The sequence below is a fragment of the Camelus bactrianus genome, chromosome 30 (assembly GCF_048773025.1).
Source record: "Camelus bactrianus isolate YW-2024 breed Bactrian camel chromosome 30, ASM4877302v1, whole genome shotgun sequence".
Classification (NCBI taxonomy): Eukaryota; Metazoa; Chordata; class Mammalia; order Artiodactyla; family Camelidae; genus Camelus; species Camelus bactrianus.
The window spans coordinates 26,908,346-26,930,308 of NC_133568.1; the positions used below are offsets into that span (position 1 = coordinate 26,908,346).

Consider the following 21,963-nt stretch of genomic DNA (forward strand, 5'->3'; position numbering starts at 1 on the left):
CTACTCTAGAATTGGACACAAGATTGTAAAATGACTATTACTCAATAAGAAAAAAGTTAAAAAAAATAAATAAAAGTTACTACAATTTATAAAACCCAAGGGACGAAAAAATAGCCATTCTTTGATTTTCTATAATTGATTCCAATTTCGTTTTTGAACCATTTTTTCATCAAATGCAAAAAATTCAACCTAGACACTTTGAGATGACTCCATCACTTCTGAAAAAAACATTTTTTTGAGGTAGAGTTTCATTCAGATTTAAGAATCATTCTCCCCATAATAGCATCTATGCACAGGGGAAGTCATACATAGGCTGAGGGCAGTGGTGTGTGGTGAAGTGCGTTTGGTGTGTTTGCCTAATACAGTTCACATCAGGAGAACAAATGCCCTAAGCTCTGTTTCTGGACACCTACCAAGCTGGTGAGCGGACACTTGGGCCTATTCTAACTCTGCAACTGAGAAACCAAAGGCATTCATAAGTAAAATTCTCAGCAGAAACTACAGAAGTATGGCTTTATCTCACTTCTTCCTTCCAAATATTCTTTCCAATCAATTGATTTGTTGATCTTAATTCACATCCTGAACCCTAGCTGCAAAGGAGAAAATGTTCACTTTAGATTTCTAGGCTCTAGAAGGAATGCTGGAAGGAGGGCGGAAAGAGTGTTGAACACCAATCCGTTCATCATGTCCATCACATAGTCACAGTTGGGTGGTCGAGGGGAGACGAGATGCATTAACTTCTTGATTTGAATTGGTCTGACAAAAATGTTGTACACTGTTTTCTCCTAGCTCCTTTGTAGAGGTGATCTTCTTATCTTGACATGGTATCTTGACAAAAATGTTGGTATCTTGACAAAAATGTTGTACACTGTTTTCTCCTAGCTCCTTTGTAGAGGTGGTCTTCAGAAGAACAGCTGCGTCCCTTTTTCAGTCTCTTCAGAGCTACATGTCAAACCCTGCTATGGGTTGAAGTGCCCTCCCCACCCCAAAATTGATATATTGAAGTCCTAACCCCTAGTACCACAAGATGTGACCTTGTCTGAAATAGGGCCATTACAAAAATGATTAGACACTGGAATATGTGGGCCCCTAATCCAGTATGACTGGTATTATATAAAGGGGAAATTTGGATCCAGACTCATATGCAGGGAGAATGCCATGTGAATATGAAATGGCCATCTCCAAATTGAGGGAAGAGGCCTGGAACAGATTCTTTTTCATGGCCCCAATCTTGCCAGCACACTAGCCTCCAGCAGAACTTTGAGACAATACGTTTCTGTTGTTTAAAGTGGCTGTGTTTCTGGTGGCAGTGGCTTTGTTAGAGCAGCCCTGTCGAACAGTGCAAACCCTTTGTTGCTGCGTGCTTTTCACTCGGCCTAGCAACCTCCTGGCGTTATAGACCAGTTCTTACTTCTCAGTTAGCCCCTGCATCCCTTCACTTGGGGTCATGAAAGTTGGCTGGGTCCTCTTCTGTGCCCTCTGAAAATTAGAGAGACATAAAGTGGGGTGCCTTCTTGCCCTACTGACGTGGATAAGACTCCACCTTGAGAAGTCTACAGACAAAAATGAGCCCAGTCACCTACTATCAGCATCACCCCAAACCTTACCCAGGATTTTCTTGGGAACTTCCCACTTCTTCCAGAAATAGTCAGGGTGGGAGAAGGAGCATTGTCCTCTGTGGTGACTTTGTATTATGTCAACTTGAGTACACTATAGGTATGTGTCCTTGAATTCCTTTTTTACTAAATTTCCTTTTAGTTCTGGCTTGGGGTGCCACATGATTGTCGGGAAGGTAGAGGCAAAACAGGAGCCATGTTCACACTTAAAAGTCTGAGTGAGGCCAGTATTGCAACTCAGACTCATCTGGGATAAGCTCTGGCAGCTTGTTGGTGTGGAGTAGGAGTTTTGCCATGGCTCCTTCCACCCCATCCCATCTCCTTCAGCTTTCTAAATCCTGCGTCAGGTTTCTGTGTGGCTCCAGTGCCAAGCACACCAGGTCTTCTCTAGACCACCTGTACTGTGACGTCAGAAGCTTGAAGCTGGTAAGAAGCAGACTGCTCTCTGACATCTATTCCATTTTGAAGGTGGCCCCAGATCACATGCCCTTCTGACCAGTGACAACTCTCCTCTCGTGGAATAGAGTCTGTGTTCCCTCCTCTTGGGTCTTGGCAGGCCTGTGACAGAAGTGATGCCATATGACTTCCAAGATTAAGTCATTAAAAGAAAAACGGCTTCTACTGCTCTCTTGGGACACTTGCTTTACAATGTGTGAGGGGACCCAGTCCACATGAAGAGGCTGCTACAGTCCAAATCCTACTTATTCTGAAAGGCCTAGTGTAGATGCAACTACCTCCTCCATTAATTTAATTTATTTGAATAAATATTTTGTTAGTAACTGTATGAAGGATTTAAGAATGTGAAGAATGTAAGAATAAGAAAGTCATGATTCATACCCTCAAAGAATCTAGCATCTACTTGGGGAGATTGAACATGCACACTAAAGAATAAGACCGCTACCTCGTCCTGTTTTTTTGGGTGACAAATTCTGATAGCAGATCCTTGGGGAGTAGAGAGAGATAAAATGGAGATAAGAGGGAAAGGCCTTCTGAGGAAGACGACAGCATGCATGCAACCGTAGGACGACAGTAGTCGCCATGTGTGTAGCTTTTATAGTTGATATATAGAATTTGGAACATAACTTCATCTTAAAATATTATCTTGAAAGGGTAGTATCAAAAGAAGGATACAACACATAAGAAATATACTCGTCTTCAATAAGGCTCATTTGTTTTTTGTTTTTCTTTACCTGTTCTATATATTATATTCTTATTTTGATGATATTTTATATCTTATTTCTTTTCCATTAAGGACGTTATTACATTTTCTAAATTTCCTAATCTTTATCCTTTCAGGAAAACAAAGTCAAGCCGCCCAACCTAACCACTAAACAAAAGTTCAGGTCCTCTCTGGCTCAGCCCCCTTCCACAAGACCCGCCCTGGTTCAAAATCTTCTACCACATTTCATAGCTGCAGACCACAAGGTGGAGCTTTCAGTCAGCCAGCCGAAGTCCTACCTGCCCTCAGCTTGGCCCCTCCAGCCAGAATCTGTTCAGAGCACAAAGAAGTCCCTGTCTGGCAAGACAGCACAAGTGCATCTGGAAGTACCAAAGCTCAGCAGAGTAAATACTCAAGTCCAAGACACAAATTTTAGCTCCCAGCGTAATATTGCCCCTAAATTCATACCAGTTTTCAAAAATCAGTCATTACAGATGAACAGAAATATCTTAGAACCTGACAACCTGAAAAGAAAACAGCATATTGTTACAGAATCTAAGTTGTTTTCACTTAAAACTAGCATGACCCAGTATGACAAACCAAATTTACATCCAGCTATTCAAAAAAGATCTCATCGCAGCATTCAAATGAATGCTAGAAATTTAAATCTGAAGACTGATAGATCTCTGCAAGGAACAAACACCGAGTCCTGTGAAAATGCGACAAAAAATCCCCCTTCTGGTGGAAAATCATCGACTCTGAGTTTAAGTGAAAGTAAACCACGATCTAATAGTTCAGTATTTCAGACATCAAATAACAATTTAGGTGTAATAAAAAGTGCTGTTGACTTCCAAACGAATGGAAATGAAAATTTGACAAGCAAATATATAACACAAATTTTAGGGAAAAGCCATGTGTCACTAAAAGTGAAAAAACAACCACACATTTTTGAGTCAGACACAGAAATGGAAAATCCCCAACTGCTACAGCAACAATCAGTTGGTCAAACTGAAGAAGTTGGTGTCAGTGACCATCGGTTCACAGTGAGCAGAACAGCCCACAGGTCTAAACGGAAACTGTGTCCGGACTCTTCAAAGTCTTCGAAGAAGCCTCATTCCAGTACTGTCCAGTGTACACAATCCAGCTCTTCTAGGAACCAGGTAAAAAAAATACTTTAATCTGGGGGTGTTTACCATGTGATAGACCTTTAAAACCCTAAATAAAGATTTAAATAATTTGCCCCAAATCATTCAGAAACACAGTAAGAAACAGAGTATCTATTCTAAGCCAACTGCAGGTGTACAGTTTATTTATAACAAAATGTGATTCTTCAATCTGGTTACAGATACATAACGTGGACAAATCAAAACCTAAGAAATCTCTCATCATTCCTAAAGCTTAAGACATGGATGTGAAAGAAGAAACTATCCACCAGGTAACTTAAGTGATATCTTCTGGTTTAGTTTTTATTACATTATCCAAATTGGAATTGCTGAGTTTAGGGATCCCCAATCTCGTGTACCAAGGGAACTACTTTTAAATTCCTTGAAACCTTAGAATTAGCAAGGAAATAGTAAGTGGTGGGGACAGCACAGCCCTTGGCTAAGGACTGTGTACAGCGACTGTGCACAGCATCTGTGACGTGTTGTAAAGCCCCTGTAGAGGGTGGAGGAGGAGAGGGCGCCTGTCGCCGGCTCCCACCCTGTGCTCTGGGGCCTTTGCAGGCTGAGGACAGGGCACAGCAGCAGCACACTGCCCAAAGATACAGGATTTCTCAGCTGTTAGGACATTTGCCTTTTGGACTCTGACCCAGGATACTTACCCTTAAATGATGTTTCAGAAGTTAATCATTAAGTTAAAGTTTACTCCGAAAAATTGTGCAGTGCTGGCTAAAGTTAAACTTGACATTTAGCTGATAATACTGAGTCCACAGCCCTGAATTCACAAAACCATGCATCTGGAAATTACATTTGATTCTGTTCTGCCATCTGTTTTATTCTAAGAACAAACATATTACTAAAATATCCACAAATCATTTTTTTTACATAGAACTGTTGGAATATTTTCAATTTCAAGTTCTTTATGAACCGACTAGAAAACATTTTCTTCTTTTCTCTTCCAAATGCTGTTTCCTTCTATAATTAATAGAATTTTTAGCCTGATTTGAATTAACCAAAAGATACTTGTCTATTCTCATATATTTTATATTGTTGTGTTTCATGTAGTTTTTGATATCTTACTATATATGCAGTCAGTAAGTGGTTGAGGAAAAGATGTATATGCTAGAATGCCTTAAAATTTTTTATGTTCATTTTTATAAATAAATGAAATGTACTCTAGATTTCTGTTGTTTAAGAAGTATAGCACTTTCTCACTTTGAATTACTTAAGACCTAGCACAATTCTTTACAATTAAAAATAATTCCATCAGCTAGAAAGAATAACATAATGAGAAAAATAGGCTATCATTATAGAGAATTTCCCCCAAATATAAAATTAATATATACCCTTGTAAAACTTTTAAGTAATACAAAACAGTTTCAAGAAAAATGTTTTTTAAAAACCCGCCTGCAATTCCTCTTTGCAGAGATAACCACACTGGAGAGTGGATGGACATTTACACTCACTCCTGTGAACATGGAATCAGGCTCCATCCACTGCTGTGGAAATGCTTTTTTTCACTCAACAGGTTTTTTCATAGTTACATAGTATTTCTTTGCATGTGGGTGTAATGTATTTAACCGTCCCAACTGATTGACATTTAAGTTGTTCCCAACTTTTCACTATGACAACAATGTCATATTTAGTCTTGTGCAGATCTTTGCAAATATCCAGTTATATAGTAGTTCTGTTAGTTGGAAATATCTTTATTTTGCTTTTACTATTTTTATTGTTGAAATTTATTTGAATTCATTATTTTTACTACTGAACCTTTCAAGCCATGCCATATAGTGATAATAGTATGAGGAAAACCTCTAAGTACCTGTCACACCCTGCCTCAACAGTTATTTATATTTTGCCACTGTGTCATCTATTTCTCACAGATACACTTTTTTCTCTACTATTTTAAAGCAAATTCAATGCACCGTATAATTTACCCATAAACATTTTAGTATATATCTCTTACAGATAAGGGATAACATATTTTTAGAGAAAAAAAAGAATGTGTACCTATACATTAACTTTTGGGGTCTACCATGTCTTTATTGATTCACTACATTTCACTTTAGTTTAACATGCAAATGACAGGATGCCCTCAATAAAAATAAAATCTATTTCACAGAAGAACTAGAGCCTTCAGCCATATAATCAGAATATTGGAATGGAGGTTTATTTGTTCAGCCGTGTTCATTAAGTACCTGCTGTGTGCCAAGTGGTAGGCTGGGCACTGGGTTACTGAAACAAAAAGACTGCCATTGACCACATGGTCTGGTCTCCAGCAAACCCATTCTGGGTTCCTGGCAAAGACATAGGAGTGTAAATGTATGGAAGCAAATGGCAACAGCGACACGTTGGTCCATATTACAGCTGAATTCTCTAACACGTAAAAAGAAAGCAACAGAAATGGAGCTTCTCTCCTAACTAGCATTATTCTGGCTTTCAAAAAGTTTAGGTGTTTAATTTATAAAATGTGATATAATTTTATAGTAAGTTGTTTAAAAGAAGCCAAAAATTCTCATTAATATTCCACTGAAATAATCCTTCATAAATAAAAAAGAGCCAGCAGATAGTAAAGTATAAGCTGAACCTAGATTTTTTTAGTGTGATTTACTGCTTTTGCTACTTCACTAAACCATAGCAATTGAAGGCAAAAATGAACACAAACTCAACTTCAAAACTGTAAATATAATTCTTGCTCTTGAAAGTGTGCCTTGTTAATTAATTTACTATATGTCTTTACTGTAAATATTTCTGTTTTCCAGAATCATCTCTATTTTATAATTATTTTCCATTTTCATAGGGAAATACATCTGGTTTAGAGCCTATTTTGAGTGTGCCTTTCTCATTCTAAAACAAGTATGATAGATAACTAGTAGACTGCAGTGAAAAAATGGTATGTCATTTCGTTTGTGAAGCTGCAGTGAAAATATTTTTTTATGAAGGTGCTGTTAGCAAGGATATATATTTGGTCACTTAATAATCCACAGCACATACTCACTGCAACCAGTCTTGCCTGCTGCACCATGTGTTCCCAGGCTGCCTTCCTGCTACTGCCAGTTATCATGCCTTAGGTAATAAAGACTTATTTTGCTATTAGACTTAGCAAAATAATTTTAAAAGACAAGCCCATTGCTTAAGTAGTATGTAGTATCTTCTAATTCTTTATATAAATCATCTTGATAGCCCATCCTCCACTCCGTTAGTATCTAAAACTTAGAGTTTAAAGGATAGTATTTCTTTAGTTAAATGTTAACCTACATGGCAAAGCCTGCTTATGTTAGGATCAGTCTATTTTCTGGTGCAAAGTAGGTTTATTTTTCATCTTACAATATTTATCCTAATGAAAGTTTACCAAAAAAATACATACACACACACATACATACGTGATTTACTATAAAAATATATCGACAGATTGATTGATTGATCATTTATGAGTCCACGTTCAGAGATGAGATTCCAGACCAAATTGTGCTCTAAATTACTAGAGAAATCAGTGAAGATTTCGTTTCATTTTAGAGATTATATTTTTGAAAGCCAGAATAATTCCAAATCTAATCAAGGAAAACTGAATTGTACTTCCTTGTTTAAATTTCCAGTAATTTATATGCATTGTGGAACACCCCTCACCCTGCCTCCAAATCATCCTTCAGTTTCCAACTGTATGTTAGTTTTAGAACCATTATGATTTTAAAACCATAAATAAATGGTTTTATATTTGCCTATATACAGAATCTTAAAAGATCAGCCATTGCATTTAAAACTGAATGTGCCAAAATTATCATCATAGTACAGTATCTAAATAGAAATGTAAAAACCCTTTTTCTGTACTATTCGTATTTTAAATTTCACAGTATTTGTTGCTTATTTTATTTGTATTTTTAATCTATATTTTATTGTATGTTATTATAATTATTATATTACGCATTATTATATATTATTTTATTTACATTTTATTTGTTGCTTACATAGAAAATAAGTAAAAAATATGGATTAGTCAACGGTTAACTTTTATCTGACTAACCAGTTGGCTAATCAGTGTTTGCTCTCCTTTTCAAATTGCACGTCATCTGCCATTATGCTAAAACTAACAATATACTGAGTATCTGTTGATACTTAAGAATGGTCACTATTTATAAATATTTAGAGATGTCATGGTCATTATTTATTGATGCTTAAAATGTTCGTGTTGTATCCAACTAACTGTCATAGTGTCTTATTTTTAATTAAAAAAAAGTGCTTCAAATAGGTGTATTTTTCATACATCAGAGTGACTGTATATAGGAATGGAAAGGCTTAGATAAACTACAAATTCTTCCACATCTGCGATTCCATTTCTTCACATTCATTTGCTGCTGGACCCATGTGAACTATTTTAGGTCCTCACCACTTCCCAAAACTTTTATTCTCAAAGTCTTTAATTCTTTCATTCAGCAGACATTTGTTTAGTATTTGCTATGTGCTTGGGATGTATCAGTGAACGTTAACAGGGAGAGAGAGACAATAAACATGACAAATAAATAAAGTACATAATGTATTAGAAAGTGACAAGTATAGCAAAAAGAGAGATAGAGCAAAGTAAGGGATGTGGTTTAAGTGGGATTCCTTGAGCAAAGACATGAAGGAGGTAAAGGAATTAGCCACATGGGTAACTGAAGGGTGAGCTCTCCAGGCGTAAGGAGCAGCCCGTGTGCTCAAGGAGACGTCAGGGAGCCCAGCGTAGACAGAGTAAAATGAGCCAGAGAGGGGAGGCCAGGAGATAAGACCTGATTGGGAACACCTACTTCTGCACTGAGTGAAATGGGGTTGGGACCAGAGGGGTGACACAATCCGACTTAGATTTCAACAGCATCATTCTGACTGCTGAGCTGAGACTGGACCAGGGGTAGAGGAGAGCTCAAGGGAAGAAACAGGAAGGCCTGCTGGGAGGTCGCTGCAGGAACCCAGGCAGAGACGAAAATGGCTGGTAGCAGTAGAGGAAATGAGAAGTGTCTGATTCTGGATATATTGTGAAGCGTAAGGTCCACTGGTTCGGGGATTTGAGAGAAAGAGAGGTGTTGAGGATGACTCCACGGCTTTTGGCTTGATCGCTTGGGAGGACAGAGCTGTTACCAACTGAGATGAAAAGGAGCAGGCTTTGGAGTAAGAGGAGGACTGGGAGTTGACCATCGGATTTCACAGTGTGGGGGGTCACGAATGACCCTGACAGGCAATGTCTGTGTCATGGTGGAGGTGAAAGTCTGACTGAGTGCGTTTAAGAGAGAAAGGGGAGGTGCAGAGTGGATTGAAAATCGTGAGTGTGAACAGCGCATTTGAGAAGAGCCATTGATGGATTTTTCTAACTCCTTATTTTCATTTACTCCTTAACAAGATTGTTCTTTGATTACCCCCTTCTTGAAACACTATTCTCCCATGGCCTCTGTAATCTTACGTCTCTGGACACAGTTTTTCTGTTTCCTTTCCTGACTGGCATTGAGTACTCCAGACATCTTGAAGGATGAACAGTGGTTATGCCAGACACACCTGGGACGTGGGAGGAGTGGGAAGAAGGGCATTCCAAAGAAAAGACCTAAAATGAACAAAGGCCTGACAAGGTTATACATGTTTAAGGAGTAGTGAATACTGATTCTGGGGTGGTTAACATATGCTTCGTACAGGGACCAGAATGACTGCAAACTGGGCCGTGATGGTAAAGAGGAGTTTTAGGTGTGTAGAAGTCATCTGGAGACTGCTCCAGAAACCTAATCCAAGGACCAGAGAAGGGAGAATAAGACAGTACTGACAGACCTGGAAATGGCTGGTCAGGAAAGCTGGCTGGCTGCAGAGGGTGTGTGCTGGAGAGGTAGGGTCAGAGATGAAGCTGGATTTTCAAGCTTGATCACTGCAAGAGGAGTATTCTTTTAAAAATACAGAAATGGAGGAGTAGTTGGGAAAATGTAACAGGAACATGACTGATCTAGTCCATCATAAACTGGGTTGGACAGAATCAATGGACAACTAGACTAAAACTCAGGAAATGGTATCGTCTGGGGAGTCATCCGCATAGAAATGTTAGAAGGTTTGCGTGAGCGTGTACACAGCGAAGGAAAGAACACAAATGACAATTTTGAGGATGGGATATTGACGCTTAAGGAATGGAGGGGAGGGAAAGGTGCAGACTAAAGCAGTCAGGATAAGGTCGGAAAGCAGAGGTGTGGAGTCCAGAGACAAGAAAAAGGAGGGTGCGGAGTGGCAACACTGGTGTCAGTAAAAGCCCAGGAGGAGGAGGCCTGCGAGGCAGCAGCTCTGTCTCAGCGGTCTCTAGTGGCTGCTGCGGTTCAAAGGTGAAGCAGAGAGCATGGTCAGGTGCACAGGAAGACAACGCTGGAGTTCTCTGTGAGAAGTTTGGCTCTGAAGGGAGGGCGGTTATTTGAAGAGATGGCAAGATTAGAGGAACCTGTGTGATCTGAAACAAAAGTATAAAACACTGCGTATACCCAGGGGAAAAAAAGCTAGTGAGAATATATCAAATGAATAGAATTTTTCAATTTTAAGCTTTTCCTCTATGATTTTTAAAACTCCTGGAAACTGCTCCTTCCAATTATTAACAGAAAAACTCATAAACAGTTGATCATCTTAGTTTATCAGCTTGTGTTTTTAAGAATTTAAGCTCCTAATGATTGATTTTTTCAAATATTATATATATCTTTCATATGTTTTCTGCCAGTGGAACTTTTCCTAATTTCCACAAAAAATAAAATGTGTTAATGTTTTACTGTATTTCACAAAGATCATCCTGGCTAGTTTATATTATTAAATTTCTGAATTTAAATAGTCAAGAAATGTTTTGCTATTAACATTCAGAAATTAAAGAAAGTATGTATAGTATGTACATAACATTTGTTCCCGTAGCTTTTTCCAGAGCATCAATGGGAATTATTTCCAGTTGGTAGCCTGTATTCCTATATAAAAAGTAGAAATCTGCAATCATATTCAAGGGGAAATCTGGCAGAAATAATTGGCTCTGTGGTTTACTGTATATTCACTTATCTCACCATTAAAATGTTTTGGAATAAGATATTTAAATCTCTGAAGAACATGAATTAAGCTGCTTTAAAATAAAGTCCTGGGTCTGCATATAGAAAGAACATATGTCAGTATAATCATTTTGCTAAAATGAATAGTATAATGGAATTTTATAAACATGTTGTTTAAACTATTATAAGATTTTATTTCTAAGAGTAAGGATTTTATCTAAGTTGTCTTTTTCAAACCTATTTCTAGCTTGGCTCCTTACCAATGCTGCCAAACTGAAAAAAATAAATAAATGTGGGACTTCTATGAAGCAGAGACAGCCTCAATTCCCTTGTTTCCCTTTGGTTCTCAGCTTGGTAAATGTTTGTTTTGGTCTGAACCAGAATTTAAAAACTAGCAACCTTTATGGAGTTCTTGTTTTTTTGATAATGGCAGGCTAGTTTATCCAAACTAACCCTCTCATGGAAAGCAACTAAAAATGCTGGATGAATTTTTTTTAAGCTCATAGAAACATCCAAGAACTAAAGTGACATAAGTCTAAAAACCCTAAGAAAAAAAAAAAGGTAACCAGAAAATTCAAAATCACTTTTACTCTTAAGATAAATGATAATCCAGACTTGAAATTGAGCTGTGTTTTGATGACATTGAGGAGTGAGGGGAACAGAAATTAAAAAGCTCAGAGCCTGCAAAGACGGGAATCCTGACTGGAGGTGCCCACCACACACTGCAGCACACGCACGCGTTGCTGGGGTCCTGGAGGCTGTGTCCATGATGAAGGTAAGCCATCGGTAACCAGCTCCCTTCCCTGCACCCCCAGGGGGCTACAGGGTGCACCGCCCTAGCAGGAGAAGAGTAGGCAAAGGCATCCCTGTAAAGGGCCCCCCAGTGCATTCCTGCCCAAATTCCTGACACCAAGGTGATCCAAGAAACCTCAAAACAAGAAATTAGTTTAGAATAATATCAGAAACATGAAATTATCAGAAATACCAAAATCTATGGGGAGAAAACTAAACTTTATTGAATTATATTAAAGAATATCTCAGTAAATGGAGAACTATGTCATTTCATAGATTGGAACTCAGTAATGGCAAGATTGAATGTGATTTTGATCCAAATTTCAACATGTTTGTTTTAGAACCTGGTAAGCTTATTCTAAAATTGATATGGGAATGTGAAAGTCAAGAATAAACAAAGACTCAGAGGAAAGCAAGAAGGGAGAACTTGCTCTCCAGATAGGAAAGGTTATACAAAGCTGTAATAATTAAAACAATATGGTTTTGGTATGCAGATAATAAACCATGGGAACAGAACAGAGTCCAGAAATGACATATAAGATTTCATGCTATTACTTTTCGACATAGCTCAAACACAATCTAAATGGCCATTATGAATCTTACCAACAAAGAAGCAGGACACGAATGAGCCTCCATTCAGGTGAAGTTCAAAAACAGGGAAAATTCAACCATATTGTTTAAGGATTCATATATATGTGTAAAAATTATAAAGAAAAGCAAAGAAATCATTATTCAAAAACCCAGTACGGTGGTGCCCCATGAGAGAGGGAAGGAATTATGACTTGGGCAGGTAGATGGTGGGGACAGTGAGGAGGTCCTTCTGGAACAGTGGTAATACCCCTTTTACCTCTAGTCCTGGGTGACAGTTACACAGGCATTTGCTGTAGAAGTATTCGTTAAACTGTACCTACATGTTTATGCGCTTTTCAGTGTGTGGGTTATATTTCACAGGGTGTGTGTATGTGTGTGTGTGTGTTCTATTTTGAGAAAAACAATACAGGAAAAACAATCGTGACGCAGCAAAGAAGCCTGAAGGGCCTTACCTTTTGGGCTGTAAGGTAGTAAAGTGGGTCTGTGGTTCGTGACAGTTGCATTCTGACAGTTCTCTGAAGGGTGGAGGACACCCAGCGCTCTCAGGCTGTAACAATGGCCTGAAAGCAGAATGAACTGGTTTACAGGGGCTGTGGGAATGTGTGGTGAGGGCAAGGGGCAAAGGGCAAGGGTAAGGCAGCGCAAGTTGTGAGAGTCACAGGGTTGTTTAGTCCTCTGAGGCTCACCTTTTTCTGCCCAAAATGGTGAGGAGTTAGAATATTTCTTCATGCTTTTCAATCCAGCAATTCAGTTTCTAGGGGTTTATCCTGACAAAATTACTGGATAAGAAATCAACTATATTTATATATGGTTGCTAACATTGTTTTTGGTGGTGAAAAGATTGGAAACACTGCAGACATCCATCAAAACAGTATTGGGTCGTTCTAACGGATCTCTACACTTATTGAAAACTATGCCCACAGTCAGATGGACATGCAAGTCGCAAACCTGCATGTAGTATAAACTGCTTTTCATTGTGTAAGTGTGTGTAGGCACAGAAAATGTCTGGAGAAACACATGCTGAACTATTAAAAACAGCCATCTTTGGGGAAAGGATGAAGTATAGGTAATTTTTGCTTTCCATTTTACCCATGTCTGAATTGTTTGAATTGTTAAATAGGTGTTTTATAATGAAAAGTTTTCTATTTTTGAATAAAAAATACATTTTATTGTCATTCAATGCAGAATAAGTGATGCCCCCACCTGTAGAAACAGTTTCATGAAGTTAGTTTCCGTTAGACCTGCTAGGATGCTGCAGTTCACTTAGCATTTCTTCCTTTGGAGGTGCTTGATGTGATTGTTATGGATGATAACAGACTGCAGTTAGAAGAGTTGTAATGTGCATTGAGCACTCTTCGTGTATCAGGCAATATTCTAAATGCTTTATAGTAACAGTTCATTTTCCTTCACAATAGTCCTTTAAGCCACACACTGCTCTCGCATCTTACAAGCACAGCTCGAGTCGCGGGGAGGCCTGCTCACTTGCCCGAGGTACAGTGGTACTAGATGGAGCTGGATTTCATTTTATTTAAGAATATTCCTGTTGAAATATGCTTGGTGTATAATATTATATTAGTTTCAGGTGTAAAACATAGTGATTCAGTATTTTTATAGATTATATTCCACTTAAAGTGATTTTTAAAATATTGCCTATATTCCCTGTGCTGTACAATATATCCTTGTAGCTTGTTTTATACATGGCAGTTTGTGCCTCTTAATCCCATACCCTTATCTTGCCCCTACCTTCCCTCTCCCCTCCAGTAACCACTAGCTTGATCTTTATATCTGTGAGTCTGTTTCTGTATTGTTATATTCATTCGTTTTATCTTTTAGATTCCACATATAAGTGATAACGTTCAGTATTTTTCTTTCTCTGTCTGACTTACTTCACTAAGCATAATATGCTCTAGGCCCATTGCAAATGGCAGAATTTCATTATTTTTATGGCTGAGTAATATTCCATTGTGTGTGTGTATTTATGTATATATATAATATATATATAATATAAATATATATTTATATATAATATACCACATCTTATTTATTCATTTATCTGTTGATGGACACTTAGGTAGCTTCTGTATCTTGGCTATTGTAAATAATTCTTCTATGAACATTGGGGTGCATATATCTTTTTGAATTAGTGCTTTCATTTTCTTTGGGTATATATCCAGGAATGGAATTGCTGAATCATATAGTAATTCTATTTTTAGTTTTTTGAGGACTCTCCATAGCATCTGCACCAGTTTACATTCCCACCAGCCATGCACTAGGGTTCCCTTTTCTCCACATTCTTGCCAGCATCTGTTATTTGTAGACTTTTTGATGATAGCCGTTCTGGCAAGTGTGAGATGATATCTCATTGTGGTTTTGATTTGCATTTCTCTGACGATTAGTGATGTTAAACATTTTTTCACGTGCTTGTTGGCCATCTGGATGTCTTCTTTGGAGCTGAATTTTAAAGTCAGGCAGTTACGCTCCAGGGTCTGTACTCTTAATCACTGTGCCTTCTACTGCTTGGGGAACTCCTGGTGATGCTGTAAACATCAGATTCAAAATCGCATCATCTAAAGTTCATAACTGCTCTTTTGCAAGCTGCTTATCCAACAGACAAAAATATAGTTTTTGTCTTCTTATCCTATTCTTTTTAAGTAGTTTGGGAACTACTCTATTAGCAGATATTTAGTAAGCATTTTCAACTATTGGATTCCATCCTATTTTACACATTGAGGACACAGAAGTAAAAGTCCTCATAGTCAAGGAGATCACCATCTGGTTAGGGACCAGACAGTTTCAGTCTATCATAATAAGTGCGGTCTGTGATTAGAGACAGCACAGGTTCTGTGGGAACACAGGATATGCGTTCTCTCTTAGTGCCCCCTTTTTGTATCTGCTGTTGCTAGGAAAGCACTAAAAATCGCTACTGGAACTTAACAGGTAAATCCTTTATTTTATTAAGAAAAAGTACATTAGTACTGCTTTAGCCAGTAGTGTTGCATCGTGCTGGTAGATTAACAACTTACAGCAACTGAGATGAGCTACAATTCTTTCTACTTCTGAGTGCTCTGTTATTGGCAGAAGGGCCTGTCTCCTCAGAGAGCGTGATCAAGGCTGCTGGAGTCCAGCTGGCGTTAGCAGGTTTCCCTGCTACCCTTACCCGGGCCATGCGATTGCTCTGTACACGGTGAAGCCACAGGATGGCAGAGCTGTCAGTGCCCACCTCGCCTGGGTGATGATCTGTCACCTTAGAAGGTCGCAGGCTCATCGAGCTTGCTTTGGCACCCAGTATAAAAGGCAGTTAATGATCATGACCTAGACTTTTATGGCATATCTATAAAACAAAGAACTTTAATACGTAATAAAATTGAGCAAGCTCTGCTTCCCAGAGCAATAAATGCAGCCTGCCTATCCCTCCTAAGAACTAGTTTCAGTACTTTGTAAACTGAAGTAAGCCATGCTATATATGGGGCTGCTGAGATGAAACAAAGTATTTTTAGTCGTATTTCTCTTTAACCAGATTTACCATATTTCATTACTTTCCTGCCTACTATTGCCCTGCGGTCCCTATGGAAATAGCTAGATGAAATTGAGAATAAAAACAACATAAAGTAGGATATTCAATACCCCAGGTTGCAGATACCCAGTCGAGTTGCACAATGATCAAATTTCGCCCTAGTTGACCTGATTTCAAGGGCAGTTCCGTTCTGGGGGCTTTGAGAAACAGAATGCTCGCTCTACATCATCAAGAGAATATTTATGTTGAAACACATGGTTTCGCATTTCCCTGCCATGTAGAAACATTAATACACAACAGGCGGGTTCTCCTTTGAGAGATCACAGAGTATTGTATTTGTACCATCAAGCTGACAAAGATTTTATTTGACCAAGGAGCACATTCACCCAGCATTCTTTCCTGCTCCTCTCCCTGCACGCTCGTGTGACCTGTGGCATCTCTGCCCTGCTGTGCTCCAGGAAAGGGCAGAAAGTTTCCTATGGGCAGCTCCATTTAGACTTAGTCTCTCAAAGCTTTTCAACTTTGAATGTATTGTCTCATTGTTCAAAAAGAGGCCCCGAAGCATAGGGTATCCGTGTAACTCAGAAAGAAGAATTTTCAGACATTTAAAGTTGATTCTATAACAAGACTGTGTAATTTCTTCCTAGGGAAGGGGAGAGTGGGATTTACAAATCAAATTGGGTGACTTTTGCCTGGTCTGGTTTTAATTAACTGGCAATTCTTCTGAGAATTATGGAGATAGACCAGATGTCTTCTCAAGGTTCCTTCAAACCTGCCTGCTCTTTGCTGAATGACAATGTCAGAACAGAAGGAGATCTTGGCCAGTGAGTCCAGTTCCTTCACGTAACAGTGAGGGAACTGAGGTACATGGAGTAAGTGTAGTTTACATTATTATTATAATTATGAGGAAAAAATAATGACGTTGCTTTCCATTCCCATCTTGCACTTTAAAAAAAACCAATTTCTTATTGAGAAAAATATCATGGCTTAAAAAGAGTTTATAAAATATATGTGTACAGTTTCAAGAATAAAAATGAAACAAAGACCTGATACTACCATCCTGTTAAGAGACAGTACCACCAATGCTCAGGAGCTCCCTAAGCACCTCCTCCTGATCTCACTCCCTTCCTGCCCCTGAGAAGTACCCACACTCTTGAATAGTTTGTTAATCATTCTTACGCTTTTCTTTATAATTTTACCACTCGTGTGTGTGCGTGTGTGTGTGTGTGTGTATCCCTATACAATATAGTTGAATGTCATAGAAATTAACTTAATACTATATATATTCTTCTGTGGCTTTTTTCTTTCATTCAACATTGTAATGAGGTTCAACCATGTCATACTCTAGTTGTTGTTTATTCATTTTCCTTTCAATATGCTATCTTGCTGCATAAACATACCATAACTTATCCATTCTACTGTTGATGGGCTTTGGATTGTTTCCAGTTGGCTTTTTTGATTGTTTGTTTTGATGTTTTGTGTGTGATTTGCATATGTGCAAGTTTTTCAAGTCTGGAGTTAACATGTGAAGGGAGAGCCAATAGTTGGGAAAGTGATGTTTGAGTTTGAACTGAGTCCTGGAAGGAGGCAGTGATGCGAAGATTGGCAGAAGAATGTTCCAAGGAGAAGGAGCAACATGCAAAAGCTCTAGGGTGCGAGGTCTCGGAGGGCTGGAGGAAGAGCTAGAAGGCCCAAGTGGGTGGTGAGAGGTGAGATCTGAGACAGAGTGGAAGCCAGGTCATTTTGATGCCGTGCCAAGGTAGATGCAGTGGGAGGCCAGTAAAGAGGCCTCTCTCAGTGAAGTGTGGAGAAGGGTTAAAGTCCTAGGACGGAGTGAGATTTATCCTGTCCGCCCAGAGGAGGTGTCGAAGGGAGGAGGCCCCAGAGCTAACCCTGAGGTGCCCCCAACAAGTTTTGGACAAGCTGAGGGAGAAGAGCCAGCAAAGGATGGCGAAGCAGGGGGGGACCGTAAATGATGGCATCATGGAAGCAAGAAATGAGACTGTTTCTGGAAGGAATGCTGCCCAAAGTTCAGACAAGATGAGGACAGAGAAATAGACAGACAAGCAGAGACAGACAATATCTGTCTGATGAAAAGGAAAATACGCATCTATGTTACATGTACAAAAACTTCTGACAACAAGTGCATGAGAACATTATCAGTGGTTATTTTGTGTATTGTCTGGGGTGATCCCTTTCTTCCTATACTTTGTTAAATGTCCAAATTGTCCATAATAAACAGAAATTATTTATCTTAGGGAAAAGACAGTTTATGTTATTTTAAAAAATAGTTAGAGCAAGACACAGCATTTTCTCTTTTGGCCAGACAGCCATTTCCTTTTGCTTGATAAATGGAAAAATATCACAGAAGTGATACTATTTAAATTTAGGTTAATTCCACTTTGGTTTTTCCCTTTTATTCTTATCTCATCTGTTTCATCTTCTTCATGACATTAGGCATGTTTCACTCAAGACGTGTGCCAAGATATTGCTTACACTCTTTCTAGGGCACTGGGCAATCACCCAGATCCTTTTAAGTAGTCCTACAAGAGAAGCACGCCAGGATCACTGCCAGAGAATTTCACTCAGTACCTTTCATGACAGGAAGGTGATGAAATGGGAGGGCTCTGGGGCCTTACAGAGAATCCCAATAACTCATTTAACTGAGAAATTGCAGTTTCAAGTAGTTGAAGCCACGAGAGATCAACTTCCTCAGTGGTGAATATTTAAGTAATTAGTGGAGCCAGAGTAAGAACACACTTCCCAGGAACCACACGGGTCCCCAGATAGAATTCAGGGCCGTTGTCAAGCTGTAAGAGTGAGTGCATGCTGGGCAACAACCAGTGTTGACCGCAGGCTGTAATCCCAAATCCTGACCTCATCGACCTGTAACCACAAAGTTAGAAGTCATATTTCCACTAAAAGAGGCTTTCATTCATTTGCCAAATATTTAGTTAGCACCTACTGTGTGCCAAGAACTATGCTAGGGGCCAGATAGACAATCTCAGATGTAAAAGACCCAGTCAATCCTCCCCCAAACCAGCAGGGAAGAGAGACAGTTGAACAGGTTGTGAAGAGATGTTAAGTGCTACCACAAAGGAAGCACAGAGAGCTAAGATGGAAGCTGCATCTATAGCAGCAGCAAGGCTTCCAGAAACGAGAGAAGTTTAAGGTAGGATATTTCTACGGGTGGGAATCAGCAGTGTGCTCTGGAGGTAAGAACGGTCTAGGCAGAGGAAAACGTGTGTGAGAAGACCCAGAGGAAGGCATGATAGCCCTGAAGAAGGTCAGTGAGGCTGGAATGCAAAGAGGGAGGAGCAGTGAGAGACGCAGCTGGACAGAAGGGTGGAAGGTTTGGGGTTAGAGGTAGGCAAGACTGGATACAGGGGGTCTGTTAGGAGGCTGTAGTAGCAGGATGGAGAGAAGTAAACTAAGAAATATTTAGGAAGTAGAACTGACAGGACTCAGTGATTAACAAATGTGGTGGAATCTTAGAACACTGATACTAGATCTTTCTCTCTCCTACTATAAGCATTTAAGTGCTGTAACTGTCCCTCAGAACACTGCTTTAGCTGCACGCCATAATTTTGGCATGTGTTTCCATCTTGATTCAGCTTTAAATACTTTCAGATTTCTATTTAGGAGCTTGTTTAACTTCCAAACATTTATGACTTTTCCAGATGTTTTTCTTTTATTGCTTTCTAGTAATTCTACTGTGGTCATTTAAATTTACTGAGACTTGCTTTATAGCCCAGTGTATGGTATGTACTGGGTCACCCCAAGCCCAGTCGACCCTTTTTATCTGGCCTTGCTTGCCATTCTGACTTTTCCTTCTCTTTCTCTTTTTCAATGGTCTCTCCTCCAGTGCAGAGAAGTAAAGAGAAGGCCAGACCTGAATAGATTTCCTGCAGTCTAGGGGTCTTTTCTAGACACTGCCTTTGAGGAACAAGGCACCAACTTCACAAAAGTAAGCAATAAAATATTGGCACATTGTAGGATAAACCCAGTATTTGGGAAAGAAAATTACTCTAAAAAAATCACAATCTGTAGAAATATGACTCTGACCACAATAATTACAACCTTTCCATTGTTGTGCAGAGGAATTTAGCTCTTTGGAGCCACAGCCACATGGTTTCAGATATCTCCTTCCCAGAAGAGGGTATTTCTCCACTGGGGTGGCTTCCCAGAAGAAAAAGACCTTCAGCCTCAAAGAGTCTTGGAGGATAGAGCTGAGCCCGGAGAGGCCAGTTCACTCCTCAACATCCAGACTGGGGGACCGGAGCCTGGAGGTCAACATACAAGCTGGGACTTGCCAAAACCGCCAAGTGAGGCACAGGGAAAGTGAGGACAAGGAAGCAGACTCCCCACCCACGGCCCGGGGCCTTCCCACTCCACCGTCCTGCTCAGGCACACAGGTAAATGCTGGGAACACCGTGCACTCGCTCCTAGACAAAACCAGGGCTTGTCAGGCACACATCAGGAAAGAACGAGGGACCCAGCCCTACCCCATGAGAAACTAAGGAAAGAGAAATGCTTCAGGCCTGTAACACAGTGTGTTATTTCTTAGACTTGCAGATGTTTGCCCAGCCCCAGCTGTCCGGGCACGTTCTCAAGAAACTCTGCAACTTAGGCCTACTGCAAGGGCTCCCGGAGAGAGCGTGGTGGAGTCCTTAGGGTTCCAGTTTATGTGTTATGGTCTCATGTTTCCCAACTTGAAACATCACAGTTAATGCATCAGCATTAAAAATGCAGCACTCAAGGTATTTACTAATGTTCAATTTAATCATACGTGTCTCTGGCACCTGGAGAAATTAGGCGCCTGGGGTGAACAGTAATTAGCAAGCATTCGAGCCTTGGAGTGCCCTGCAAGTGCAAAAAGCACTTTTAAGTGCTTTTAAGATACGAATCTCTCAGCAGCTCTCCCATGAGAAGGCCCCTCTGCTCCAGAAAAATTAAGCTGGGTAGTTTCTACAAAGTATTGTACAGGTGAGGGAGGTGAGAACTCTCAAATTTTAGGTCCAGGTTTGTCTTCTTGTATAAAATTTGGGGGGATACGTCTTCAGCACAAAGCTGGGTGTAAACCCGGAATCAAGGGGCCACCCTCTGCAAGTCTCCACCCCATTAGCAAAGGGGAAGGAGACCCTTCCCCCTGGTAGACTTTCGTATGTAGAACATGCAGATCACGTTGTACCCTTTTCCTCTGACACGGTGAATCCCAGCTTCCTCATACTTCTTTATCTCATTCTGCAACACCAAAATGGCTTAGAGGGCCACAGCCATTCAGACGATACCAAGTGTTCTTGCAGGAGCTATGACTCTCCCCCTTCAGTTGCACAATCCAAACAGCTGCGGGTCTGAGGATGCCCGGGCAGCCCCAGAGAGAGCACAGCTCAGTGAACGCACCCTATTTTAAAGGGGGAGGCAATGCTTAACATAAAAGGGATGCATTGCTAGCTGTGGAATTCCATGTATCCACAGGGGTTGGGGAAGGCAGGAAGAGGGGTCCTGTCCTTGAATCTCCCTACTCAGACGGTAGAAGCCAGCCCTAAAGATGACACCAGCTCCTGCAGACTAGACTCCCTGACTGTACTGGAGGACGGTTCTCAAACGTGTAAGTCTGGGCTGGGACTCGCATTTCTTACAGTTCCCGGGTGGTGCTGCTGCGGCTGGTCCAGGGACCAGGTACTCCGAGAACTAGTGGGCTGGAAGCCCCTTTCTCAGGTACCTGACTTCATGTGGTTGTAGAAGCATCTAAACCTGCCTTCCCCATTTACTCACTGTGTTGACAAGCGCTGGATTTGAACCGTGGTGTGCGCTGCAATTCCCACCTGCAATACTGTGATTTATAAGAAAAGTGTGTATTTGGTCATTCAGATGAGAAATATGTACTTGGCTATTCATCCACAATTCCTGGCTCTTAGCTCCCAAACCCTTGGAATTCTTTGAGCCATAGGAGCAATGAGATATTATTTGGTCTCTTGTCCTTGGTTCCTGAGAACACTTCAGGGAAGGTGACTTTTCGATCCCACCCAAGGGTGGGGGCTGGTTGCCCTGAGAACCATGTGATTAGTCCACCGGTGATGTCATCAGGCACGCCTGTGTAATGAAGGCCCCATAA

At 40.1% G+C, this 21,963-nt stretch overlaps 1 protein-coding gene across 3 annotated transcripts in view; it reads left to right on the forward strand.

Annotated features, from left to right (window-relative positions):
* C30H18orf63 (chromosome 30 C18orf63 homolog) overlaps nucleotides 1-21,601 on the forward strand; it is a 52,722-nt gene extending 31,121 nt beyond the window's left edge. For 2 of the 3 annotated variants that reach the window (XM_074355448.1, XM_074355449.1), the window contains 3 exons: nucleotides 2,913-3,935; nucleotides 4,121-4,210; nucleotides 5,362-8,796. In XM_074355448.1, coding sequence (XP_074211549.1) covers nucleotides 2,913-3,935; nucleotides 4,121-4,177 — 1,080 coding nt within the window. In that variant the 3' untranslated portion in view covers nucleotides 4,178-4,210; nucleotides 5,362-8,796. Of the gene's footprint in view, nucleotides 1-2,912; nucleotides 3,936-4,120; nucleotides 4,211-5,361; nucleotides 8,797-19,710; nucleotides 19,813-19,943; nucleotides 20,261-21,323 lie in introns of those variants that run through there. The other variant, XR_012503363.1, reaches the window with a different exon arrangement.
* Nucleotides 21,602-21,963: the final 362 nt, after the last annotated feature.